The sequence below is a fragment of the Centroberyx gerrardi genome, chromosome 2 (genome assembly GCF_048128805.1).
Source record: "Centroberyx gerrardi isolate f3 chromosome 2, fCenGer3.hap1.cur.20231027, whole genome shotgun sequence".
Classification (NCBI taxonomy): domain Eukaryota; kingdom Metazoa; phylum Chordata; class Actinopteri; order Beryciformes; family Berycidae; genus Centroberyx; species Centroberyx gerrardi.
In genome coordinates this window covers 36,374,536-36,396,517 of record NC_135998.1, presented here as the reverse complement: position 1 = coordinate 36,396,517, position 21,982 = coordinate 36,374,536, and the positions used below count along the sequence as shown (strand labels likewise).

Below are 21,982 nucleotides of genomic sequence, written 5' to 3'. Positions count from 1 at the left end.
AGAACGGCACTGCTCCAACATTGAAAGCCTGTGTAAATACAGCGGCAAAATTAGAGTTGAGACAACATTGGCAGTCTTTGTGCTGGTTTACTGGGTTCACGTTGACCTTGGCTATCTGCTGCTATTGCTCTCAATTGCTGTCAAATGCTTGCCAGGTATGTATGCATCTGCCTGTGTCCAAATTGCTGCTATATGTTAAGTGAACTGGTTGCTATGTGTTTGTGTGTGTGTTTTTATCTATCCCATAGCTACGTGGGTCAGAGGAGGCTTCGTTGTTGGACTGACTGAGACAGTGTACTCCCCCTCCATGGGACTAACTTGGGCAGTCACTCTCTTATTAGGAGACGCTGCATCTTTTGCTGTAGGTAAGACTTAACTCAACTTAGCTCATTTCAGAAAAGTGTAAAAGGCTTGAAAAAGTTCTGAAGTTCAGAATCTGGAAGAATAGCTGGAGACACTCATTTGTACAGTGGTGTCGTGGTCATCAGGACACAAAGCAGGGCCTCGTTTCCCGAAAGCATCTGAAGGCTAAGACAATCGTAGTATCCATCTTACGAAGCCTCTTTAGTTTGTGAGGTGTTTCCGAAAAGCATCTTAACTTAAGACGCTCTTAAAGGGATCGTAGATAACGGCTGCCTCTGACTGGTCCTAGAACGCTAAGTGCGTCTCGAGAAGGAAAGAAAACACTCCACCGTCTCACCTGCAGGACTCACTGCAGCTTTTTAACTGGAGAGTTTATGGTTTATTAGGCTGTTTGTATATTATTTACTGTTATCTAATTTATTTTCATCTTACATAATTTATTTCTTTATTAGGCTTTTATTTCTTTATTAGTGGCGTCTGGAGTGGTGAGCTTTTGGAGAAGGGACAGGGAGTGGAAAAAAACATGTTCAAAAGACTGTTCAATGGCTCGTTGACATGCACTGAAACCAGTCATGCAGGCTATTGTATGTCTGCTATGGTAGCCGTGCCTGCACCGAAATGTTGTGCAACAACTGAACAGTGTGTAATTAAAAAAATAAAGCTGTCTTGATCAAAGATCAAAATTATGATATGAATCATCACTCCTAAATCTGAGGCTAGTTTCATTCATTTTTGCTCAAGGCAGAGGTGGGGACTCGAGTAGTGCCGTTAAGTCCTAGTCTTTTTTTTTATTTTTTGATAGCAGGGCACCACCATGTCTTCTGATGTCAGACGCAAACCTGTTTGAAGCTCGTCTTCTGGAGCGTCCTCCTCCTTTTCATAAATCCCTGTGTGATGCATTCAGTTGCTCAATCAGCTTGTGAGGAAGCCAGTCAACTAACACTCGGTTCACCATGGCTCTCAACATCCCAGGAGTGATAGCGATGGTGTTTTTCTACTTGCTGGTCCTCAGTATCGGCATCTGGGCTTCCTTCAAGTCCAAAAGGGAACAGAAGAAGAATAAGGCCGACACGATGGAGATGACCCTGCTGGCAAACCGAAGCATCAGCTGGGTGGTGGGGATCTTCACCATGACAGGTAAGTTTCCAGCTAACTACAGTAGAGGTGGAAATTATATGACACTGGATTACAATGTCATGATTTAAAAAACATTATTTAAATATAAAAAAAAATGTTGTCAATGTTCAACTGCAAAAATGATAAAAACAGGGTAGAGATTACAAATGTGAAAAACAAAGTAGCTGGATTGCTCAGAAACATGGAATGTGTGTTACTTTATCAGAGATCAAGGTGTTGCAATCTTGACAAGAGAAACCTCAGGGCTCCCTGGTGGCTCCGTCAGCTCCAACTATATGTCTTAGGTTGGATTGTTCACACGTTATCCCCACCCTCCCTGTCTCTCTATATAATAGGGATCAAGGTTAAAAAAAAAAAAGCCATATGTTCATTTGTTCACTCATGTGCTATTGGTACGGTGACCGGACGTCCCGGTTTGTCCGGGATTGTCCCGGTTTCAAGATGGGTGTCCCGAGTCCCGACAAATATCTGTAAAACACTAAAATGTCCCGGTTTTCAACATTCACTACCAAATTGTCCCGGTTCTCACCACAATTAAAATAATAATAATAGTATTATACTTGTTTTCAGCGCTTACATAGACGTTTATCATGTTCTGTCCCGCTCATTATTACCTAACCCAATCAAAAAACATCAACAATGCACCACGTGTCTGAATTCAACACCGATTGTCTGTATGTGTGTCAATCAATCAATGTGTCGTTGTCAAGGCTGTTGCTAGCCTGTGACGCTCGTGGCTCTGTCTGACAGAATCTGTCAGTAGCTAACGGTCAGCTGTCGTGCCGAAGAGAAAGTCGATCTTTTCTAAAGACCTCCAGAAGGCTTAAGTTACTTTTTTCTTTGTTGAAGTAGCCGGCAACGAAAGTGCTGCGTTCTGCACACACTGCAAGAGTACATTTTCGGTCGCGCACGGTGGAAACGCCGACATAAAAGATCATATTAAGACGGCCAAACATAAGCGGTGGCTACAAGCTAGTAGTAGCACCGTTGCGACCTGCTTCAGCGGGACAAGCGCCGGTGACAGTGATCTGAAACTGGCAGCTCAGGAGGGAACCTTTGCAACCATCTGGTGAAACAACCAGAGCTGAAAGGTATCTGACAATCAAAAAATGTTATATTACACCAGTGCAATCCTTGTGTTTTGTGTTTAGTTTAATTTATTATGTTTATTTGTCAGGGACCATGTGCAAAAGAGAACATTGATCTCAGAAAAGAGAAAAGATGTTTTGCACCAGATTATAGCTATTTGCTAATTTTCCATCTGCAGTCCCAGGGCAGGTCGACATAAAATACAGCACAAACAATACAATAAATTACAAAGTACATGTTGAAGTACAAAAAATCACATCTAGTCACATCACCACATTTCATGCACACACTGCACAATATGTGAGATCACATTATGCTACTTTGAATAATAAATTAGTAGTAGCAAAGTAGTAGACTAATGTAGGCATGATTGGTTATTTACAATCCATTTCTTAGCTTTGCGTGAGAAAGTGTGGAGATCTGTACAGACTTTCAGATCAGTGGGAAGTTTGTTCCATTCCTTTCCTTTCCTTTACTAGTGTTATACAGTTTTCATATGTTTTGGTGGATTTTTGGAGACAAAACATCATTTTTCGTTTGCTGAGGCGCTGTCCATGGTGTTGAAAGGTGCAGTCACTAGGTGTGCTAAGCGCTGAAATAATTGTCCCCCATCCTGATGAAAACGCCTATGGTGCGTGCATAAGCGCATACATGTGCGCGTGCATGAACGTGCGGTACACTTAAAGGTCCCGGTTTGGGGGTTTGAAAATGTGGTCACCCTAGCTATTGGATATATTGGAAAAACAAATTTCCTACATGGAAATACCACATAACGCCCTCCAAGTCTGAAACTCTGAGAAAATGTTGCTTGTTTATTGTTTGTCTTATGGGTTTGATTGACAAAATAGCACAAGAATGCAATGTTGACTAGCAGCCGCATGTCAGACCTTCCGACCAGCACATGAAAGCACAAAGTGTTCGCACATCAGCACTGTTCAATAACTTCTTGAAACAAACTTGTCTACCTGCCTATAAGGTGAAAAACTATGCTTATATTATGATATTACTGCAAGTAGCATGTTTATCCACATCATCTGGCTAGCTAGCATGTTTATCCACATTATCTGGGTTGCTAGCATGTTTTGCCACTCAGTAAAGTGGAGACGAAGCACGTTATAATGGGACCAGTTCATTCTTCCAATATAGCTGTATCAAATTAAATGTTTTAATTAAAAGTCACTTCTAACAAAACCACAATCATAGACATGTAGCCAATTAGCTAGTTAATTAGCAACATAATCTCATCAAAAGTTGTGAAATGAGCAGAAACTCTGAAACACAGATTTACGTGCTGTGGACAAAAGTTATGTAAAAATGACAAATTGGATTCTGTGACAATGGCATGAACATGGCATTTTCAGCTAAAGGTTGGCTAACAGTTATGTTTAGGAAACTAAAACATCTTTGGTTGAGGTTAAGGTTCCGGTTAGGCAACTAAAACAACTCGGTTAAGGTTTGAGAAAGCCTTTGTCATGGTTAAGTAATTTATTTCGCATAACCATTTTGTGCTGGTAAAATTTTAACACTTTATATACCACCAACACATTATTTGGTGTTAACAAGTCGTGTTCATTTCATGTATTTGTGCGAGATCAGGTTGTTAATTAGCTAAAGGTAGCCAACTTTGGCAATGCTTAGGTAATCACTAGTGCCATCACCTGTTCCTACACCATTGGTTTGCTCCTTAGGCTACACTCCACCTAAGCTACCGAGTGCCCATACATAACATACTCATTTGTTGTGAATTTTAGAGGTATTTACTTGATGTGTTTTGTAATTTATTTTGACACATTTGATAAGCAAGTATTTGTAATTTGTAACAAGATACATTTAAGCAATATCACACGAGAGGGAGTGCTGTTGTCTTGTGCCGAAGATAATATATACAGATATACAGTGTTGTGCATGAACATGCTAAAAGAGCGCGTTCATTGAACGTGCTCATGTTTTTGGTGAACGGTGAACTGAACGTATCCGTTTGCAACTAATGAACGTGAACGTGAGCGTCGTTAACTCACGCACTGTGTTTTACAGCACCTGAGGATTTACGGCACCCGGCATGGCTAGTGCAACTGGCAATTCAGACGCAGCTACCGGTACTGCTGAAGCCAGTTCATATGAATATTTGAAGGAGTTTTATGAACAAATCAGTATAGATTCCAACGGAAAAAATGTCACATTTTTATGCAAATTGTGCCCGCCGGGTCTGAAAAAGCAAGTCCGAACGTCAGCCACGTCGGAAACGAATTTGAAACGACACATCGAGTTGAAGCATCCGATCAGTCTTGGGAAATATCTGCGAGTGAATGATGATCACAAGAAATCATTAACAAAGGGTAAGACCACAAGCCAACAGTCGCAAAGTTCCTCCACCCAAGTCAAACTCACAGCTTTTTGTAAAGGACCGGTTGCCTTCGTTTCCCAACAACAAGTAGACAGACTTGTACTAGTATTAGTTTGGGAAGTGGGCAGTGGCAGTGACTGGGGGCTGGGGATGGATGGGTAGGAGGAGGTTCTATTGAAAAAGAATAGCTCAGAGCAGCTCATTTAAAAAAAAAACGCAAGAAATGAACGTGAACTAGTTCATTTTTTGGGACTGTGAACATAGTTAAACATTTAAAATTGTGAACTATGAACGTGAACTAGTTCATTTTCATCTGTGCGAACTAGGGCTGCACGATATATCGTTTCAGCATCGTCATCACGATGTGCGCAGGCGCAATAGTCACATCGCAGGACGTGCGATGTCAAGTAAGACAAATTAACTCAAACACGTCATGCTACAACTTTTTTGCTGCTTGATACAAAAGGAAAACTCACACAGTTCTCATTTTCCATGACTAATCAACAAGAGAAGTCTGTCTGATATAACATCATTTACTCTGATTTAAGGGTTTGTTATAAGAGTAGCGTATGTTACCTTTCCAGCTTTCGCGGCTCCGAACCGTAGTTGGGAAGCCTCTGGTGTTGTGCTAGCCTACTTTAGCTTAGCCTGGCTCGTAGCTGGTAACAAGCTTTTTACTAAGAGTCCGGACCGACTCTGCAGTGGAGAACTGGCACTTTATTTCTGTACAGCAGCGAACATAATGCACGGCCTCTCGGTGACGCTCTAAGCTCTTTTCTGCTAACTATGGTAACTTTACTCACTTAGCATCCTGCAACTCACTCTGGCTGCGGCTAAAACACACTCACTTCCTGCTACGTCACCCGCACGTTACCCACAAGGCCACCTTCTTAAAGGGGCAAGGCTTGATAGAGCTATTCAAGTCATTTGGTGAAAATTCCTGTATTTTTTCATATGCAATATATATCGTAGAAAAAAAAAATATTGCAATGTCAGTTTTTTCCAATAACATGCAGCCCTAGTGTGAACTGAACTTTGAGCTAGCTCTTGTGAAGTGTGACTTGCACAACACTGCAGATATACAGATACAGAACAGCACAACCTCAAGTGTGATATTGCTTTTATACAACAGTTGTATAAACAAAGCTATTCATCAAGTAATGGTAATTTGAGACAACAGATTATTTTTTTCTGTTATTTGTCTCCACCAACAAAAACAGTTCCCTCAGGATTCCACTACCAAGTGTTGCCAAGCAACAGGTAAACTGTTTCCCGACTGCAGGCTAGCTAGCTACTTTGAGGTTAGCACAGACGATTTCATCTTACTTTCTTCCCAATCTTCCGCCTCTTCCGCTCTTCAAATTGCTCGACCGGAACTAACTGTTGTATAATTTGATGTATTCTTGCCCATCTCTGCGTGTGTGCAGATGTAAAAGTGTATGTGTGTGTGCATATTTGTGTCTACCCAGTGTCACAGCCCAGGCTCAATGGACTTGACAAAAAGGGGAGACCACACGTTTCAAAATAATACAACAAAATATTTATTATAACCTAACTAAATAAATTATCAAAAATGAGAATAAGGGTGTAAGTCTGTAACATCAGTAGTGAATGCAATGCCTGGGTGAGTGCGAAGTGTGGTGTGGGGGTGTTGTATGGTGAAAGAAAAGAACCAAAAAGGGGAGCATAAGCTCAAACCATCCAAAAGGGTGGAGAGGAGAAAAGAGTGAGGGAAGGAGAGCAGCCGTCTTAAATAACCTGGGATCCACCCATCCCAGGTGCCCCACATTATCAGGGACACTCCCACTCTGCCTGTCAATCACCTGCAACAGAAACACAACCAGGAAGCACACAGAGTGGGAGGGCTGTCACACCAGTAAACATTTTGACGTTGAATAGATGATAGATGATAGATATGAACGGCACTGCTCCAACGCTGAAAGCCCGTAAATACAGCGGCGAAATTAAAGTTAAGACGACATCGGTAGTCAGCCATAGATGCTACCTGCGTCAAGCTGTTTTACTATGCATTTTTTACCATATCATATTGTGAATATGTTGTGCTTGTTTACTGGATTCACGTTGACCTTGGCCACCTGCTGCTATTGCTCTCAATTGCTGTCAAATGCTTGCTAGGTGTGTATGCATCTGCCTGTGTCCAAATTGCTGCTATATGTTAAGTGAACCGGTTGCTATGCGTGTGTGTGTGTGTTTGTATGTGTGTTCTTATCTATCCCTTAGCTACGTGGGTCGGAGGAGCCTTCATTGTTGGACTGACTGAGACAGTGTACTCCCCCTCCATGGGACTAACGTGGGCAGTCGCCATCTTCTTAGGAAACTCTGCATCTTTTGTTGTAGGTAAGACTAACTCGACTTAGCTCAATTTAAAAACAGAAAAGTGCAAAAGGCTTGAAAAACTTCTAAATCTGAAAGAATAGCTGGAGACACTGGTTTTTACAATCGTGTATGGTCATCAGGAGACAAATCCATGTCTGTCAGTCAGCTGTGAGTCACTTTCAAACCCGCTTTCAAACTTCATCACAATATAGTGATTGAGAAAATAATTTTCTACAAATCATGTCTGTATCAGAGTTGAGTAATGGCAAAGCTGCACTTGTTGGGTTTCTGTTCCGAGGGGTCGGGTCAGATACGCAGCCATTAACTTCAATGCAACCTGCTGCTGACGGAGCCGCAACTTCACCATATCAGTTAACAAAATAGAGGAAACATGAACCAATGTCGCTTGAAAAAGTCCACGGAGCCGCTGAGAAGCTTCTATTTGGCGACAGTACGCCTACACTCTCAAAAAGAGTGACACAAGTACTCCTGCATGGTACATTAATGTTCCTCACGGTACAACTTGAGTTGGTTTTGGAACAGTAAGCAAAACTAGATAACTGTTCACTTACCCACAGGTAAAATCCAACAGAACGGGCAGATCATGGACGGGACAATAACGGATCTGGTGTAGCAGCTTAAACTGCCGAGCTGCAACTGGGCCGTGACAAGTCCGGATACACAAAGGGAAACAGTTCGGGGAAATAGTTCTGGGGTAATTGCAGTTGTGTCAGAAAAATCCCAGCAACCACATCTGGCCACAGAACTGGCTGTTTAATGTCTAAAGAGCAAGAGCTAGAAACAGAGAGCAGCTGAGTCAGCTTGTTGTGGTGTGGCTGTAGATCCATTCAGTAACGTTCTCAGTAAAAGTGAATAGTGTGATAAGGTGGATTTGGTTACTGTGACACAGTAAACTGTTCAGTAAATCCGTTCACAACGGAGTGACGGATAAAAATTTCAAACTTTGCGTTGGCGGTGGACAGAATCAGAGTCATTTTCTACCGGAAGTGATGGTTGGCATAGCAACTAGTAAACAGTGTATGTTTTCAATAAATTAATCTTATTATTTGACTTTTTATTAAAGACGTTTGTAGTGATGAACTTTAACAAAATAAAATATTGTGATTATCATTTTCGATGAAAATATGTACTTTATTTTGGTGCTTGTTTTGGTAAATAACCAGCTTTGATAAGACAAATTACTTTTAGAGCAAGCTAGAGCTGTTATTGATCGCTCTGTACCTAACTCTAGGTGGCTAGCGTTAGCTTGCCAGCCCAAACAGAGGTGCTCCTCCATCTTCCGTCAAGATACACTGTGCAGTACCAACTGCTGGGTGGGAGCTGAGAATTCAGGCACATCAAATTAACGGATGAATTGTGTACAAGGCTTGTGCACGAGGCGTACACAATACAAATGTACAAATGTACACAGTACATTTATTTTGGCTTGCCTAACTTGCCTGAAAACTATTAGCTACACCTCATGACAAACAACATGCAACAATGCACATACCTATTTGGATAAAAACATGGGAAAACTATATTTAAGCAATATCACACGAGAGGGAGTGCTGTTGTACTGTGTATCAGCACGGCTGTGATTCGGCCGAAGATAATTTATACAGATATACAGATATACAGTACAACAGCACGACCTCGAGTGTGATATTGGTTTTATACAGTGGTTTTAAACAGGTGTATAAACAAAGCTATTCATCAAGTAATGGTAATTTGAGACAACAGATTATTTTTGTCTGTTATTTGTCTCCACCAACAAACAGTTCCCTCAGGATTCCACTACCAAGTGTTGCCAAGCAACAGGTAAACTGTTTCCCGACTGCAGCTAGCTAGCTACTTTGAGGTTAGCACAGACGATTTCAGCTTACTTTCTTCCCAATCTTCCGCCTCGGCCGACCGTTCATAATTATCCATGCGTTGTCGCTACTAGGTGTGAATGAAGTTAAAGTTGTGTGTGGACGTGTACTGGGAATATCTGGTAAGCATTTGTTTGTTGCACAACACTGTATTGTCTGCTATAAGTGCTAACCAGCTGGTTAGCTAGCAGCTACTCAGCTAACGTCAGAAGACGTTGTGGTGATCCGCTTTTTATTTCTCCTCAAAAGGAGCTCCAGGCAGCTTTCTCCACACAGAAAACGCTGTGTGACCGCACCTGATCAAGGTTACATTAGAACAGCTGTGAAGCGGAGTGATACATACAGTACAGCGTCCCAGTGCTGTTATACTGTACATCAGCACTCATGGAATGCCTCTTGTCCAATCAAATTGCTCGACCGGAACTAACTGTTGTATAAAAAAGTATAAAGACAGAGGCTCAGGTATGGCACCGAATATATAATTACATGGTTTTATTATAATTAGTGTATAATGATATGAGACCAAAGATTTGGGAGCTACTTCTCTTCTGAATTGGTACAACCAGAATGTAGTAAAACCAAACAGGTAGTTTGTTGTTTATTAGAAAATATATATTAGAAAAAATTAAAAGCCTTCATTTAAATTGGCAATCTGAAAAGTTGAAACTGACCGATAAATAGAAATATATATATATAGAACTATAACTTGCAGTTGTACCTGACTCAGTATCTTTTCCAGCCCGGGAATCCTTTTGAAATCCTGATGCGCTCCTTTTGCAATTTGAATGTCTTGAATGTACATGCCTATCTCCCAATATCTAACAGTCTTTGTTTTATTATTAAGGCGGTCTTCTGTTTGCCAAGCCGATGAGAGACAGAAAATACATGACCATGCTGGATCCTTTCCACATCAAGTATGGAAAAGTACCAACAGCTGTTCTGTCACTGGCTTCAGTTCTAATCGACCTTCTCTGGGTGACTTCAACACTTATTGGCTTAGGTACAGTATGTGAGCACTTTTCTCTACAGATCCACACACTAGTTTCAACATTCACACATTTTTCAGTTTAAAGATTTAACAACAATGTTGCAATACACACTGGAATAAATATGTATATTTTGTATTGCAGTGCACAATATACATATTTACAGCAAAGCAATCGATACACAAAAGGAGTTATGGGAAGGAAAACCTGATCAAGAGTTGTGTTTGGAGCATGGACTTGAAACCATTCCTTCCCTAACTCTTCCTGACAGGCAGGGAGTTTGTTATGAAGGATTTGGGCTTTAATGCCCAAGAATCAGATATAGAATCAATAAATATACACAGGGATGCAAACAAAAAAATGATAAAAACCCAAAGACATTTTATAGAAAGTGCATCACTTTAACATGTTATATAATTTACATTAGGTATACAGTCCAATGAAAATCAATCAATAGAATTATACAGTCAGACATATTACCATCAAAGGTCAATCAAATGCAATGAGACTGACAAGAGGCTGACCATGAATGAATGTGTAGCAGTGATGCAGTTATGGATATTTTCACACACATCCATCAGAGGGCAGTATCACAAAGGATATGAGTTAAATATCTACAGTATATAGACATGACAGATGACCAAGGGCAATATGGCTGATGGGACATACTGTATCTGTTTAAATGCCTGGCTTTTCTATATTTTCCTATAAATCAATGCAAATGTGAAATGGCCCTGTTTAGATCCAGTGTTAATCAAAGACCTTTGTATATGTGTTGCAAATTGCTGTGATACCAAGAGAAGACCTATAATTTTTAATGAATGAAGTCTTCCAACATGGAAAAAAAAAATCACTATGGGGTTCAGGATTCAATACAACCAAGATATGATGGTAATAAATAACATTTAAAAAATAAAAGTCTGACTGTACAGAATTCTGTTTATTTCTGAGACTCAAATCTTTCTAGCGATGCCATTGGCTGCTAGAATGTAAACAACAATTTAAAAATGTCATTACAAAGTGACAATAATATAATTTGGATGGAGAGCTTGTGAAACTGTGATGGTCAAGAGTCTCATTAGTGATTACTACAGCAGAATAACATGGAGCTGATATCACCATTCATGTTCCTGACAGCAGAATAACATGGAGCTGATATCACCATTCATGTTCCTGACAGCAGAATAACATGGAGCTGATATCACCATTCATGTTCCTGACACAACATACGGATTGTTATTTTTTTTGTATTGCAATATACTGAATTTACATATTGTCCCATCCCTACTAGCATTGTTGGAGTGTAAGGCACAAGCTGGCACACGTGGTTTAAGCGTGTGTGTGTGTGTGTGTGTGTGTGTGTGTGTGTGTGTGTCTGTATTATAGGTGCAACCATGAGTGTGATTCTGGACTTGTCGTTCTCTGCGAGCATCTGGATCTCTGCTGCAGTGGCCATCACCTACACACTGCTGGGCGGTCTCTACTCTGTGGCGTACACAGACATCATACAGCTCATTCTCATCTTTGTCAGCTTGGTGAGTTTGCTATATTTTTAGCTCTCATAGAGAGTTCCTCATGTCAGCTTTCATAGTTTTGCAACAACAGTCTTACCAGTGGCAAGTTATTCAGAAAATGCAATCAATTACTCTTAACTTATTTACAAAGTAATCATTTTACTAATTCCTCAACAGCAGCAGTAATTAGTTCCATTCCTCGTTCCATTACTTTGCGTTTTGTTGGCAGCAGCGGCTCCTTGTTTTCCCCTGAGTTTCATATTGCTGTGTTGTGTATCAGATGCTTTGATAAACTGGATGTTGTGTTTTTCTCTGTGGAAAGTTTTGCTGCCACACAAAGTTCACAACGGACCAGAATGTTGTTTGATCCTCGACTGAGATCAATTCAAAGTAATGGGAAAACTCTCAGCTACTGAAAGTCTGCGTCTCACCCTCCATCTTTTGTTATGTTGTTTTAGCGAACAGCCGACGTAAACCTGCTGCATGTCCTTGAGATGCATATGAGGAAAACACAGACAGGGATTTGGACAAAAAGAAAGGAGAGAAAAGAAAAGGTTGAAGGAGGTTCAGGTTTAAGTAATGCAGTAACAGAGCATTACTGGGATTAGTAACTGTAATGTAATTACTGAATTTAAAATTGTTATCCCTTACAATACTTGATACTGAAAAAAGTAATCACATTACTGTAACACGTTCCTGAGTAACACGTTGCAGCTGTTGGACAGTCTGATCAGGACTGGACTTATTAGCATTACATCTATCAAACAAGGAGCCTGCAACATCTGAATAAAATTTGATTACATTTTTAAAATTATGTTTATCATTTCCATGTTCCTTGTCTGTTTGCAGTGGGTTTGTGCCCCCTTTGCCCTGACGAACCCCTTCTCCTCCCCCATCACCCAGACGGCCCTGAACCAAACCTTCCAGGCTCCCTGGATCGGTAAACTGGAGGCAAACGAAGCCTGGAGGTGGATCGATAGATTCTTAATGTTGGTAAGAGAGGATTGTCCCATCGCCTGCTAATTTCCACCCCAGTGGAGGTTCACCGTAATGGGACGTCACTGTGCGTCGCATGCGCCAGGTGTCCTTTAAATAATGTAGTTTTGAAATTAGAGTAATTGTATTTTCCACAGCATACTCTGAAGGATAGACCTAGCTCAACTAGGTCTATCGTAGTTTAACTTGCCTTCAACTTTCCATAATCATGGTTTTCCCAAGATAACAGCTAACAGTGCTAGCCAACTGTAGCTGATTTGTTATGAACTTAAAAATGTTTTGACTCACCTGTTACACCAACTCTGGCACCCACATTCTCCCAGGCAGCAGCTTTTATATTTATGTCTCTATAAGAAGTATCCAGTATATTGAACAGTTCCTTGTAATCAAACACAGCCAAAATCTCATTTTCCTCCATCTTCGATTAGCTCTTCTAGCTTCACAACAAAATGAAGTGTCATTGGTCATTAAAGATAATCTCCAACGATTGGCTGGACCATGCGTGTACTGTGTATTCGTCCCATAAGCATGTTCGAGACGCATCACGTTTGGGCAATGTGCAGTATTTTACCTGCTGCACTAAGGACGTGATTTGGGTTGATGCTGTGTTGCTGTGGATTTTTGGGGTTTTTCCTTTGAGACCTTTGCTTACACAATGGTACAATTATGTTTTTGAGGAGAGGATCATCATGTGCTTCTGAAATACTTTCCGAAATGTATATGAAGATTTTTGGTATGAACCCATTAAAATGCAGAATATGATTTGTTTTCTTGACTTGACTTTTACGTATTGAGGAGAGTAAATTAATAAAGTTGAACTATTTTTTCTTTCAAGACATTCAGTAACCTGGGCTATCAGGACTTCCACCAGAGGACTTTGTCTGCGTCTTCCTCCACCACAGCGAGGACTGCATGCCTGGTTGCTGCCGTCAGTCTCATAGTATTTGGAATTCCTCCTGTACTGATTGGGGCAGTGGCTGCATCCACAGGTATTAGAAACGTTTATGGAAATTGCTGGAACTGTTTTACTTTGTTGCTCTAAACCTCGGCTGGCAGCCCAGCTCTGTGCGTAATGGAATGGAAGTTAATAAGTCCTATGTCTGATCAACGAGCGACCTTATAGCCTTATTAGCAACACTACTAAGATTTTACAGCAGATTTATATATACTGAAAATTTTTAAAAAAAAATTTCTTCATTAACCCACCCGCAACCACGGGTGCAGTGGGTAAAACCGCAGGGCCCAAAAACTTTGAACCAACCCGCGCATCACTAGCACCCATGGCACAGATTCAAATTTGTGGTATGCAGTAATATTGGTAAAAAACACTAATAAGGTACATAAGGATATTAAGAATAATCATTGACTATATGGCAGATTTGTAAAAAAAAAAACTGTTGATGTTGCTGTGACACTGAGGCATCTCCACATAGCACACATTAGTTTCAGGATTGGTTATAGGGTCTGAAATCGCTTATTGCAGGTTTATCGCAAAACCAGTCAAAAACACTAATGTGGTTTTGACAGGTCTCTGGGAATTAGTGGTGCATTTCCTGTAGCATAATAGCTGTGAATTTGAACTGTAACTTTAGTATGTTGATAATTTTGTTAGACCTTTAACATGGTTGGCAGACAGAGATCAACTGTAACTTTCACCCACATGCATAAAAGCAGTGGTGGAGAGAGTACCAGGATGAAGTACTGTTACTTTGCTGATATTTTACTTAAGTAGAAATAAAAGTACTAGTGTAAAAATGTACTTCAGTGAAAGGAAAAAGTGTCTGATTTAAAATGTCGTCAGAGTAAAAGTTCCTGAGTTCCTCTTTAGAACAGAGAACGTTGTTAGCTGTGATCTTTTCCATGTGATTCTAACAGGAGAGAGGTCAGAGTTCAAACTAGATTCTTTTCACTGGAAACATTAGAAATGAGAAAATAAAGTGCAGAAACAAAGTAAAGTCAGATTCCTCTTCTCACTGTGAATGGATCCACAGTTTGTCAGTTTCTGTTGATCCAGTTTCTGTTGATCCAGTTTCTGTTGCTGATGGAGAGACACAATCTGTTCTGTGATGGATGGATTTAAAATGGACTGAAGGACAAAACTGCAGGAGAAATGGACTTAAAAAATACTCAAAAAAGTACAAGTATACAAAAAGAGACTGATCTCACAGAAAAACGTGAAATGAACACGACATGTTAACAGGAAATTACGTGTTGGTGGAACGTAAAGTGAGAAATTTACGTTTTCCCAGCACAAAATGGTTACGTGAAGGAGACACGGCTATTGTCAAGACTTTCGAGACGCTTAAAGCTGGACTTGCTTTCAACACGCTTAATCCACGGTGTAGTTCATGTTTTATGGGTTCTCACTTACTTGTTGAGATGGCTTGATTGATGATCCGGAGGTAGGTATGAGCAAGATATGAATGAGTGTGGAAGTGCATGCGACTGTACAGGTGTATAAGTTATCAAAATAAGGCTCTTAGATGCATGCATCTAAAAGGCTAACGTGGATTTCAAAACGTTCAACAAAAAGCGACTTTAGTTCAAACCAAACGAAACTAAAGCGAAAAAACGTGTGAGCGTGCGGTTGAAAAACAATATCTGCCTGGCGTCTCAACCAGTTAGACACACCTGTGTCAATTATTAGATGGTGGACGCACGGTGACTGCGTCATCTCGCGCTCATGACTAGGCGACTGCCTGTGTAGTTCTCTTTTACAAACCAAAACAAAAAGGCTCCTACAGCTATAAACAGGAAGTAGTGTGACATTGAAGCAGCACAGTGACCAGTTAGCATGTTGTGGTCGGGGTGGTGCATGGGTGTATGCGTTTGCCTTTGATGTTGGTGACCGGGGTTCGAATCGTTTTCAAAGTACATTTCGACCGTAAGTCACATTTTAATTTTTTACAAACATTTTTCTTATTTGACCATGACCAAACCATTTCTCTAACCTTAACCAAGTTGTTTTAGTTGCCTAAACTCTACCATAACCTTAACCCTAACCTTAACCAAACTTGTTTTACTTACCAGAATTTACCGTTAAGCAACCTTTGGCACGTAATTCAATTTGTGGTGGAGAAACGTTATTTTCCCATAATACGTGTCCACAGCACGTAAATCGCCGTTTTAGAGAACGTGTTCATTTCACGTCTTTGTGTGAGATCATGTTGACAAAAAAGCGACTCAATTACAGTAACATTAGTAAATGTTGTCACTGAGTCACTGATGTTAATCAAAAACCCTACAAACCCTGTAGATAAACAGTATTTTGGTCATTTTGTCCTGTGGGACACTGATTTCAGACTGGAACCTGACTTCCTATGGTTCTCCATCTCCATTTGAACGTGGGGAGGCGGCTCTAGTCCTGCCCATCGTCCTGCAGCACCTCACCCCGTCTTACATCTCCATCGTCGGTATCGGAGCCGTTGCCGCTGCTGTGATGTCATCGTCTGACTCCGCCCTGCTGTCTGCAGCCTCCGTCTTCACCTCCAACGTCTACAAGAACATCCTGAGGACCCAGGTGAGGAAAATCATGTTGTTTTCTCAGTCTGCTCCACCAAAAACAAAAGACAAAAATGCTGTTTTTATATTACATTACATTATTACATTTTGTCATTTAGCAGAAGCTTTTGTCCAAAGCGACTTACATTCAGTGCATGTATTTCAACAGCCGTCAAACCGTATATCAGTCTTCATCAGCTAAGCCTTCAATAGGAATAAATAGCATTCGTAGAAAAGAGGGAAAATGGAGAGAAAAAGATAGAGGGTAAAAAGGAGAGAAATAGGGAAAATACAGAAAGAGGGAAAAATCAAGAGAACAAAGGAGGGAAAGAGGAAAAAAGAGAAACGGAGAAGAAAGGAGAGAAAAAGGAAAAGGGAATAAAGGAGAGAATAAATGAGTGAAAGAGGGGAAAAGGGAAACGGGAAGAAAAATTTGGGTAAAAGGAGCTAAAAAGAGAGAAAAGGGAAATGAGAGAAAAAGAAAAACATAAAGATGTCAAATTTGAAAGAGAGGGATGAGAGTGCAGGAGAGTATAAATGGAAAAAAGAAGTGGCATGGTGGACAAAAGCAGTAGGAAGAGAGGTAAAAGAGAAGAGAGAATAAGAAGAGAAGACAAGAGAGAGAGATTTAGGAAGTTGTTAAAAACTCACTTCACTGCCACTTAGCTTGTCTTCCTCCCACAGGACATTCAAAGAAATTTACTGCGAGGCCGCGTGTTACAAAACCAAGTCTGGGGATTTTTCAGCTCTAAAGCATTCAACTAAAATTCAAGGAGGTCCGGTCACTAAAATTTCTTCCCATCAAAGGTCCGAAGTATCATAATGTCTAACTTGTGCTATGATTCGGAGGCCTAAATGTAGTTGTTGTATGACGTTCTATCAAATAAAATAAACAATGCACATTTTATTTCACAGTGGCGCTTCACATTGCCACTTTTTCCCACGGCGCAGCCGAGGGCGTCACGAGGCAAATTCAGGTCAGTCAGTCGGTCCGGTGAAGCTTAGTGAGATGATGCGCTTCGTCAAATTGCCTCTAGAGGGCGTTTTCACAAAAGGCGTTAGAAAACAAAAGTGAAACTTAACATTCCACAGTTAGAAACGCGGATCTGCAGACAGTAACTCGTCTTCGCTGCCCTACAGACATTAACGGTAGGTGACTTTAAAGACGAGATGAAATGAAAAATGCCTTTTTAACCCTTTTAGATCACATCCCCGGTCATGCTGTGCACCTATTTAACAATATATGCCAAAAAAAATACCAAAAATCAATTTCATTCTTATATCAAAATTCAATCATGTTTTCTTCCTGTAAAACAAAATATGCCGTGTGCTTACGTAAGCATGCCCGTAACTAATTTCAACCAATAATATCATGACATCCACCCATCAATCAATCTTCAACTTTTAGCGCACAGAGCTAAGATTCATTAGTTAGCTAGCTAGCAGCAGCACGGTACTTCGGCGTGTCTTCGGGTGTTACGACACGCCCACTTTTCAACGTTCAAATCAAATTCCTCCCAACGTTACGTCCCGCCTGTCTTTCCTGTTTCACTCGGAAATACGTCACGATACGGAAGTTAGATACTCTCGAAATGCCGTTTCATCTCGACTTTAACGTTACCTTGTGGTAATTAAGTAATGTTAGTGGAATTAGGTAATTTAACCGTGTCACGCGCCGTGGGTGTGTACAGGATCTGTGCTCGTTATGACCGCCACAGTTTCAGAACATGAGACAGACTGGTTTAGAACTCGTTGCGGGGAGAATGAAGGCATGTTGGTCTGTCCAGTCTTCCTTGAAAGCTTGATTTTCTGCATCTGCTTTGATGACATGCTGTCATCTCTCTGTGTAGCTTTCGTCTCTCTCTCTCTCTCTCTCTCTCTGTGCGTTTCCCTAGCGATCTCTCCAAACAATCACTTTGATTGGCTGAGTTCAGTGAAGTAGACGCAGGTAGATTGGTCTGTGATCTCCTAGCTCCACTGAGCGATTACCGTATGAGCTGAAATAGCGGCGCCTAAAGTTTATAGCTGCGCCCGTGGAAAAAAAACGCTCCATCAATCTTATTAATTCTCATTAATTGATCAGAAATGGGTCGCGGTCGGCACAGAACAGTCACTCGGTCCGGATCTGGTCCGCCAGTTAGTGATGCCTGGCATAGACGCTCTAAAGCCAGTGATACAGCAGAGTAAAACCTCTGTAGAGTAGAATGGAGAACAGCACCACAACAACATTTAAAAGTATCCTGGAGCCACTTCTGAAACTGATAGTATTGGTGAGTAACGTTGTTTATGCTACCTGGCTGTCAGTGATGAGTAACGTGACTACAGACCTGATATGTGCTGAAGCTCTGGCTGGTTATGGTTAGGTAACTACTGACCTTATAGGATAAAGATAACTGACAGCTCACATCTCCAAGCAAAACTTTTTCATAAAACTTAGCCATAAATCAATAGTCTGCTATTTTCTTTGCCACTAAATTAATGTTCATGTGAATAGTATTTTATGATTTAGAATTAAACAAAGGCGCTCAAATAACACTTACACAATGTTAAAGAACAAGCCCACAGTTAAAGTAGTAAATTCATCTGGTCTCTCACCTCTACTTCTACACAGAGAATCCATGGCATTTGCAGGCATGAAATTACTGAATAAAATTCATCAATACATTTCTGTATTATCAACACCTAAAACAATATTATCATAACATAGAAACAAAGGTGTATACAGTATGTGTATGTAAAGCATCCTCCACCTGCGCCTCAAAGACTCGAGTGCTCAATAAAGCTTTGAATTTTGAGCTGCTTGATTCATTTTTATTTTGTTATGACTAATGTAACTAAGAAAATAATCGTTAGATTAATCGATTCATTGAAAAAATAGTCAACAGATTAATCGATTACCAAAACAATCGTTAGTTGCAACCCTAATCAGCACACAGCCGAGAGGGTTTTGTTTTCACGCCGTTCACAAACTCCTTATGGTCAGCAAATCCAAACCGGATTACCACAGAGGATGCAGACACTGCTGGTTGCTATGGAAACGCCTCCCGACAGTAAACAGTGCGGAGCGATCAAGCCGCAGCAGCAGCAGATAGAGGAGGTCAGGTGACCGAGCTGAAGCAGGCAAAGGCATCCTTTTCGCAAAATAATAGTAATGATAATAATAATTGTATTCACCATTTTGATTTAAAGTTTTTATTCATCATTAAAGAATAAAAATTGGTCTCGACCTCAAGACTTGAGGTCAAGACTAAGACAAAATAGGTCCGAGACCCAGACCGAGATCGGGCCCCGCTGGTCTCGAGAACGAGACCGGTCTCAAGACTTCCAACTCTGCCGTGAGATTATAACGCAATGAAACATTTCTGACAGCATCATTGTTTTCTCCTCCTCCCCAACATCAACTCACAAAAGTGAGTTTGGGAGGGAATAGAAATTAGGAATTGCACTTTTAAGTATATTTTTCATACATTTTTGTATTTTGGACATTCTAATAGAAAGTGCCATTCTGTTTCTACTTCTTGTAGTTCACAGTACTGACACAGCCTTTTGTCTTTTTTTTTTATATCTCCCTCTCAATTAGGCCTCAAAGAGGGAGATCCAGTGGGTGATCCGTGTTACGGTGGTGCTGGTGGGCGTGGCCGGCACGTCGCTCACCAGCCTGAAGAACAGCATCATGTTATTCTGGTTCCTGGGCTTGGAGGTGGCCTACATCTTGATCTTCCCTCAGCTCGTCTGCGTCCTCTTCTTCAGCATCTCCAACGGTTACGGGGCCGTTATGGGCTGGCTGGTGGGAATTTTGTTAAGACTGCTGTCCGGAGAGCCGTTGCTGAAGCTACCGCCCGTCCTCCACTTCCCAGGATGCACTCTTGAGGACGGCGTTTACGTCCAGTACGCTCCAGTTAAGACCATCTGCATGCTGTCTGCCTTAGCTGCCACCTTGCTGTTCTCCTACCTGGCTTCTCTGCTCTTCAGCAAAGGCCTGCTTCCTGAGAAGTGGGATGTGTTTAAAGTGAAAGCCCAGCAGTCGCCACAACCACTGACACCAACAGGTGGCGCCAAAGGAGACGATGACAATGAAAGAGACTCTCACCAAGACGCCTCACAGCTAATGATCGGCACGTAAGGGATACGGCCCATACGGTCCATTATTAGGAATTAATGGACGACGGGGAGGCCGGAACCGTCCTCCGCTGCGTCATCCCTGTCGTCCATTAATTCCTGATAATGGACACCTCGTCATTATCCCGCTTATACCACAGTCACTTGCCAAAGAAAAAAAAATTAAGACCATTAATTTATATTTTCATGCGTTTTGTAATCAAAATCTAAAGTTTTTCACAAGCCATAACTCAGTTTCCCTGGTAACACCTGAGGGTTTGACTAATACCTGGAAGAATCATTACCATCCCATAAGGTTCTTATGTAATGGAAATGTTGTTCACTACTCCAGTAAATAGGACGAACCTGTTGGGCTTTGATAGGGGCAGGTTTGGTTATTAGCAATCAATAATTAATAATCGTGAAATTATTAATATTCATAAAATTATTGACAGGGTCAATATTAACGGGGCACCACCCTGGAATCAGGGACCAATAACCGAACCTTCAATACAGTCTCAGAATGGCTGTTCACCCCCAAATGACAGTGTTTAAGTACCACTCTACATTTATGAGTGAACAGTGAAGGGTGAATTCGTACACAGAGAGAGAGAGAGAGAGAGAGAGAGAGAGAGAGAGAGAAGCACTCAGGGTAAACCTAGAGGTTCTACTCGCCGTCTAGAGACACAACAATAGCTTTTTACCACGCAGAAACTCGGGGTGCGACTTGAAAATAGTACGCCGGGTTACTGGTCTTTGAACTGGTAAAATGCAGTATATTGGCTCTATACGGTGGCTGTTAATACAGATGCAAGCTCAGCGGCATGCAATTTAACACAATCAGCTTTACATTAACACAATCAAATCAAGCAGCAAGCATAATGATTGAGGTATTATTCATACGGCATAATATGGACGCGGCGGTCCGATGCGCTTCCCAATACGCACAAATACAGCTTCTGATCAGTCAAGCTTATTTAACACACCTATTCTAGTCTCTGCCCAGAACCAAAGCCTCTTACTTGGGAATCACTCTTGAGTGATGGATGTGTGTTTCAGTCCGTCTTATCGATCCGGTGGGTTCTCCCAGGCGGGTCGGCGGAACCGGTATCTCTCCGTGCACGGAACAACGGCCAGCTGGCTTTCCTCGTAGGCAGCGAAAGATGTCAGCCAGGAGTCAACCTGATTGAAGAAACGTATCCTTACGTTGTCTTCTTGGAGGGAAGGAGTGTCCTTAGCTGTATTCTCTTCCAGTCCACTTCTGCAGGTCTGCTACACGGCAGTGCGTGTAAGGTAGGGATGGGTCATGATTTTTGAATTTTCGAATAGTCAATAAATTATAAAAAATCGAATAGTTTATGCAACTATCATCTTGTCTTAAAAAGTATATTTTCACTTGTTTTTACCGGCGCCTCTATCGGGGCTAATCGGACTAGGTAGCTGGCTTAGCTAGCTAGCTCTATGCTAACGTCCGCCTATTTAGCATGCTAATAGTAAATAGCTATGGCTTGATTAGCCCCGAACCGGTCTTTCTCTTGTTTTAACACTCTCGGTTCGGGGCTAATCAAGCCATAGCTATTTAGCCGGATAGGTAACTGGCTTAGCTAGCTAGCTCTATGCTAACGTCCGCCTAGCTTGCTAGTTGCTAGCCAAATCCCACTTTAACCCCTGCTTGCGCCCCATGTGAGAAGACAGAGGACAAACTTCAGGTATATACTGTCTCAGGGATATAAAGTAGATAAA

At 41.2% G+C, this 21,982-nt stretch overlaps 1 protein-coding gene across 1 annotated transcript; it reads left to right on the top strand.

Moving 5' to 3' along the window:
- Positions 1 to 1,316: 1,316 nt before the first annotated feature.
- Positions 1,317 to 20,264, top strand: LOC139931908 (high-affinity choline transporter 1-like). Its single transcript, XM_071925549.2, has 8 exons — positions 1,317 to 1,500; positions 7,175 to 7,291; positions 9,989 to 10,144; positions 11,517 to 11,665; positions 12,494 to 12,637; positions 13,476 to 13,629; positions 15,943 to 16,160; positions 19,722 to 20,264. Exons 1-8 carry the CDS (start codon positions 1,317 to 1,319, stop codon positions 20,262 to 20,264), a joined length of 1,665 nt encoding a protein of 554 aa, XP_071781650.2.
- The last annotated feature ends 1,718 nt before the right edge of the window (positions 20,265 to 21,982 follow it).

Excerpts from the sequence above, each read along its gene's own strand:
- LOC139931908 (XM_071925549.2), top strand. The coding sequence starts at position 1,317 with ATGGCTCTCAACATCCCAGGAGTGATAGCGATGGTGTTTTTCTACTTG. Across the intron at positions 7,292-9,988 it reads CTCTGCATCTTTTGTTGTAG|GCGGTCTTCTGTTTGCCAAG; the intron begins GTAAGACTAACT and ends TTTATTATTAAG. Across the intron at positions 16,161-19,721 it reads AGAACATCCTGAGGACCCAG|GCCTCAAAGAGGGAGATCCA; the intron begins GTGAGGAAAATC and ends CCTCTCAATTAG.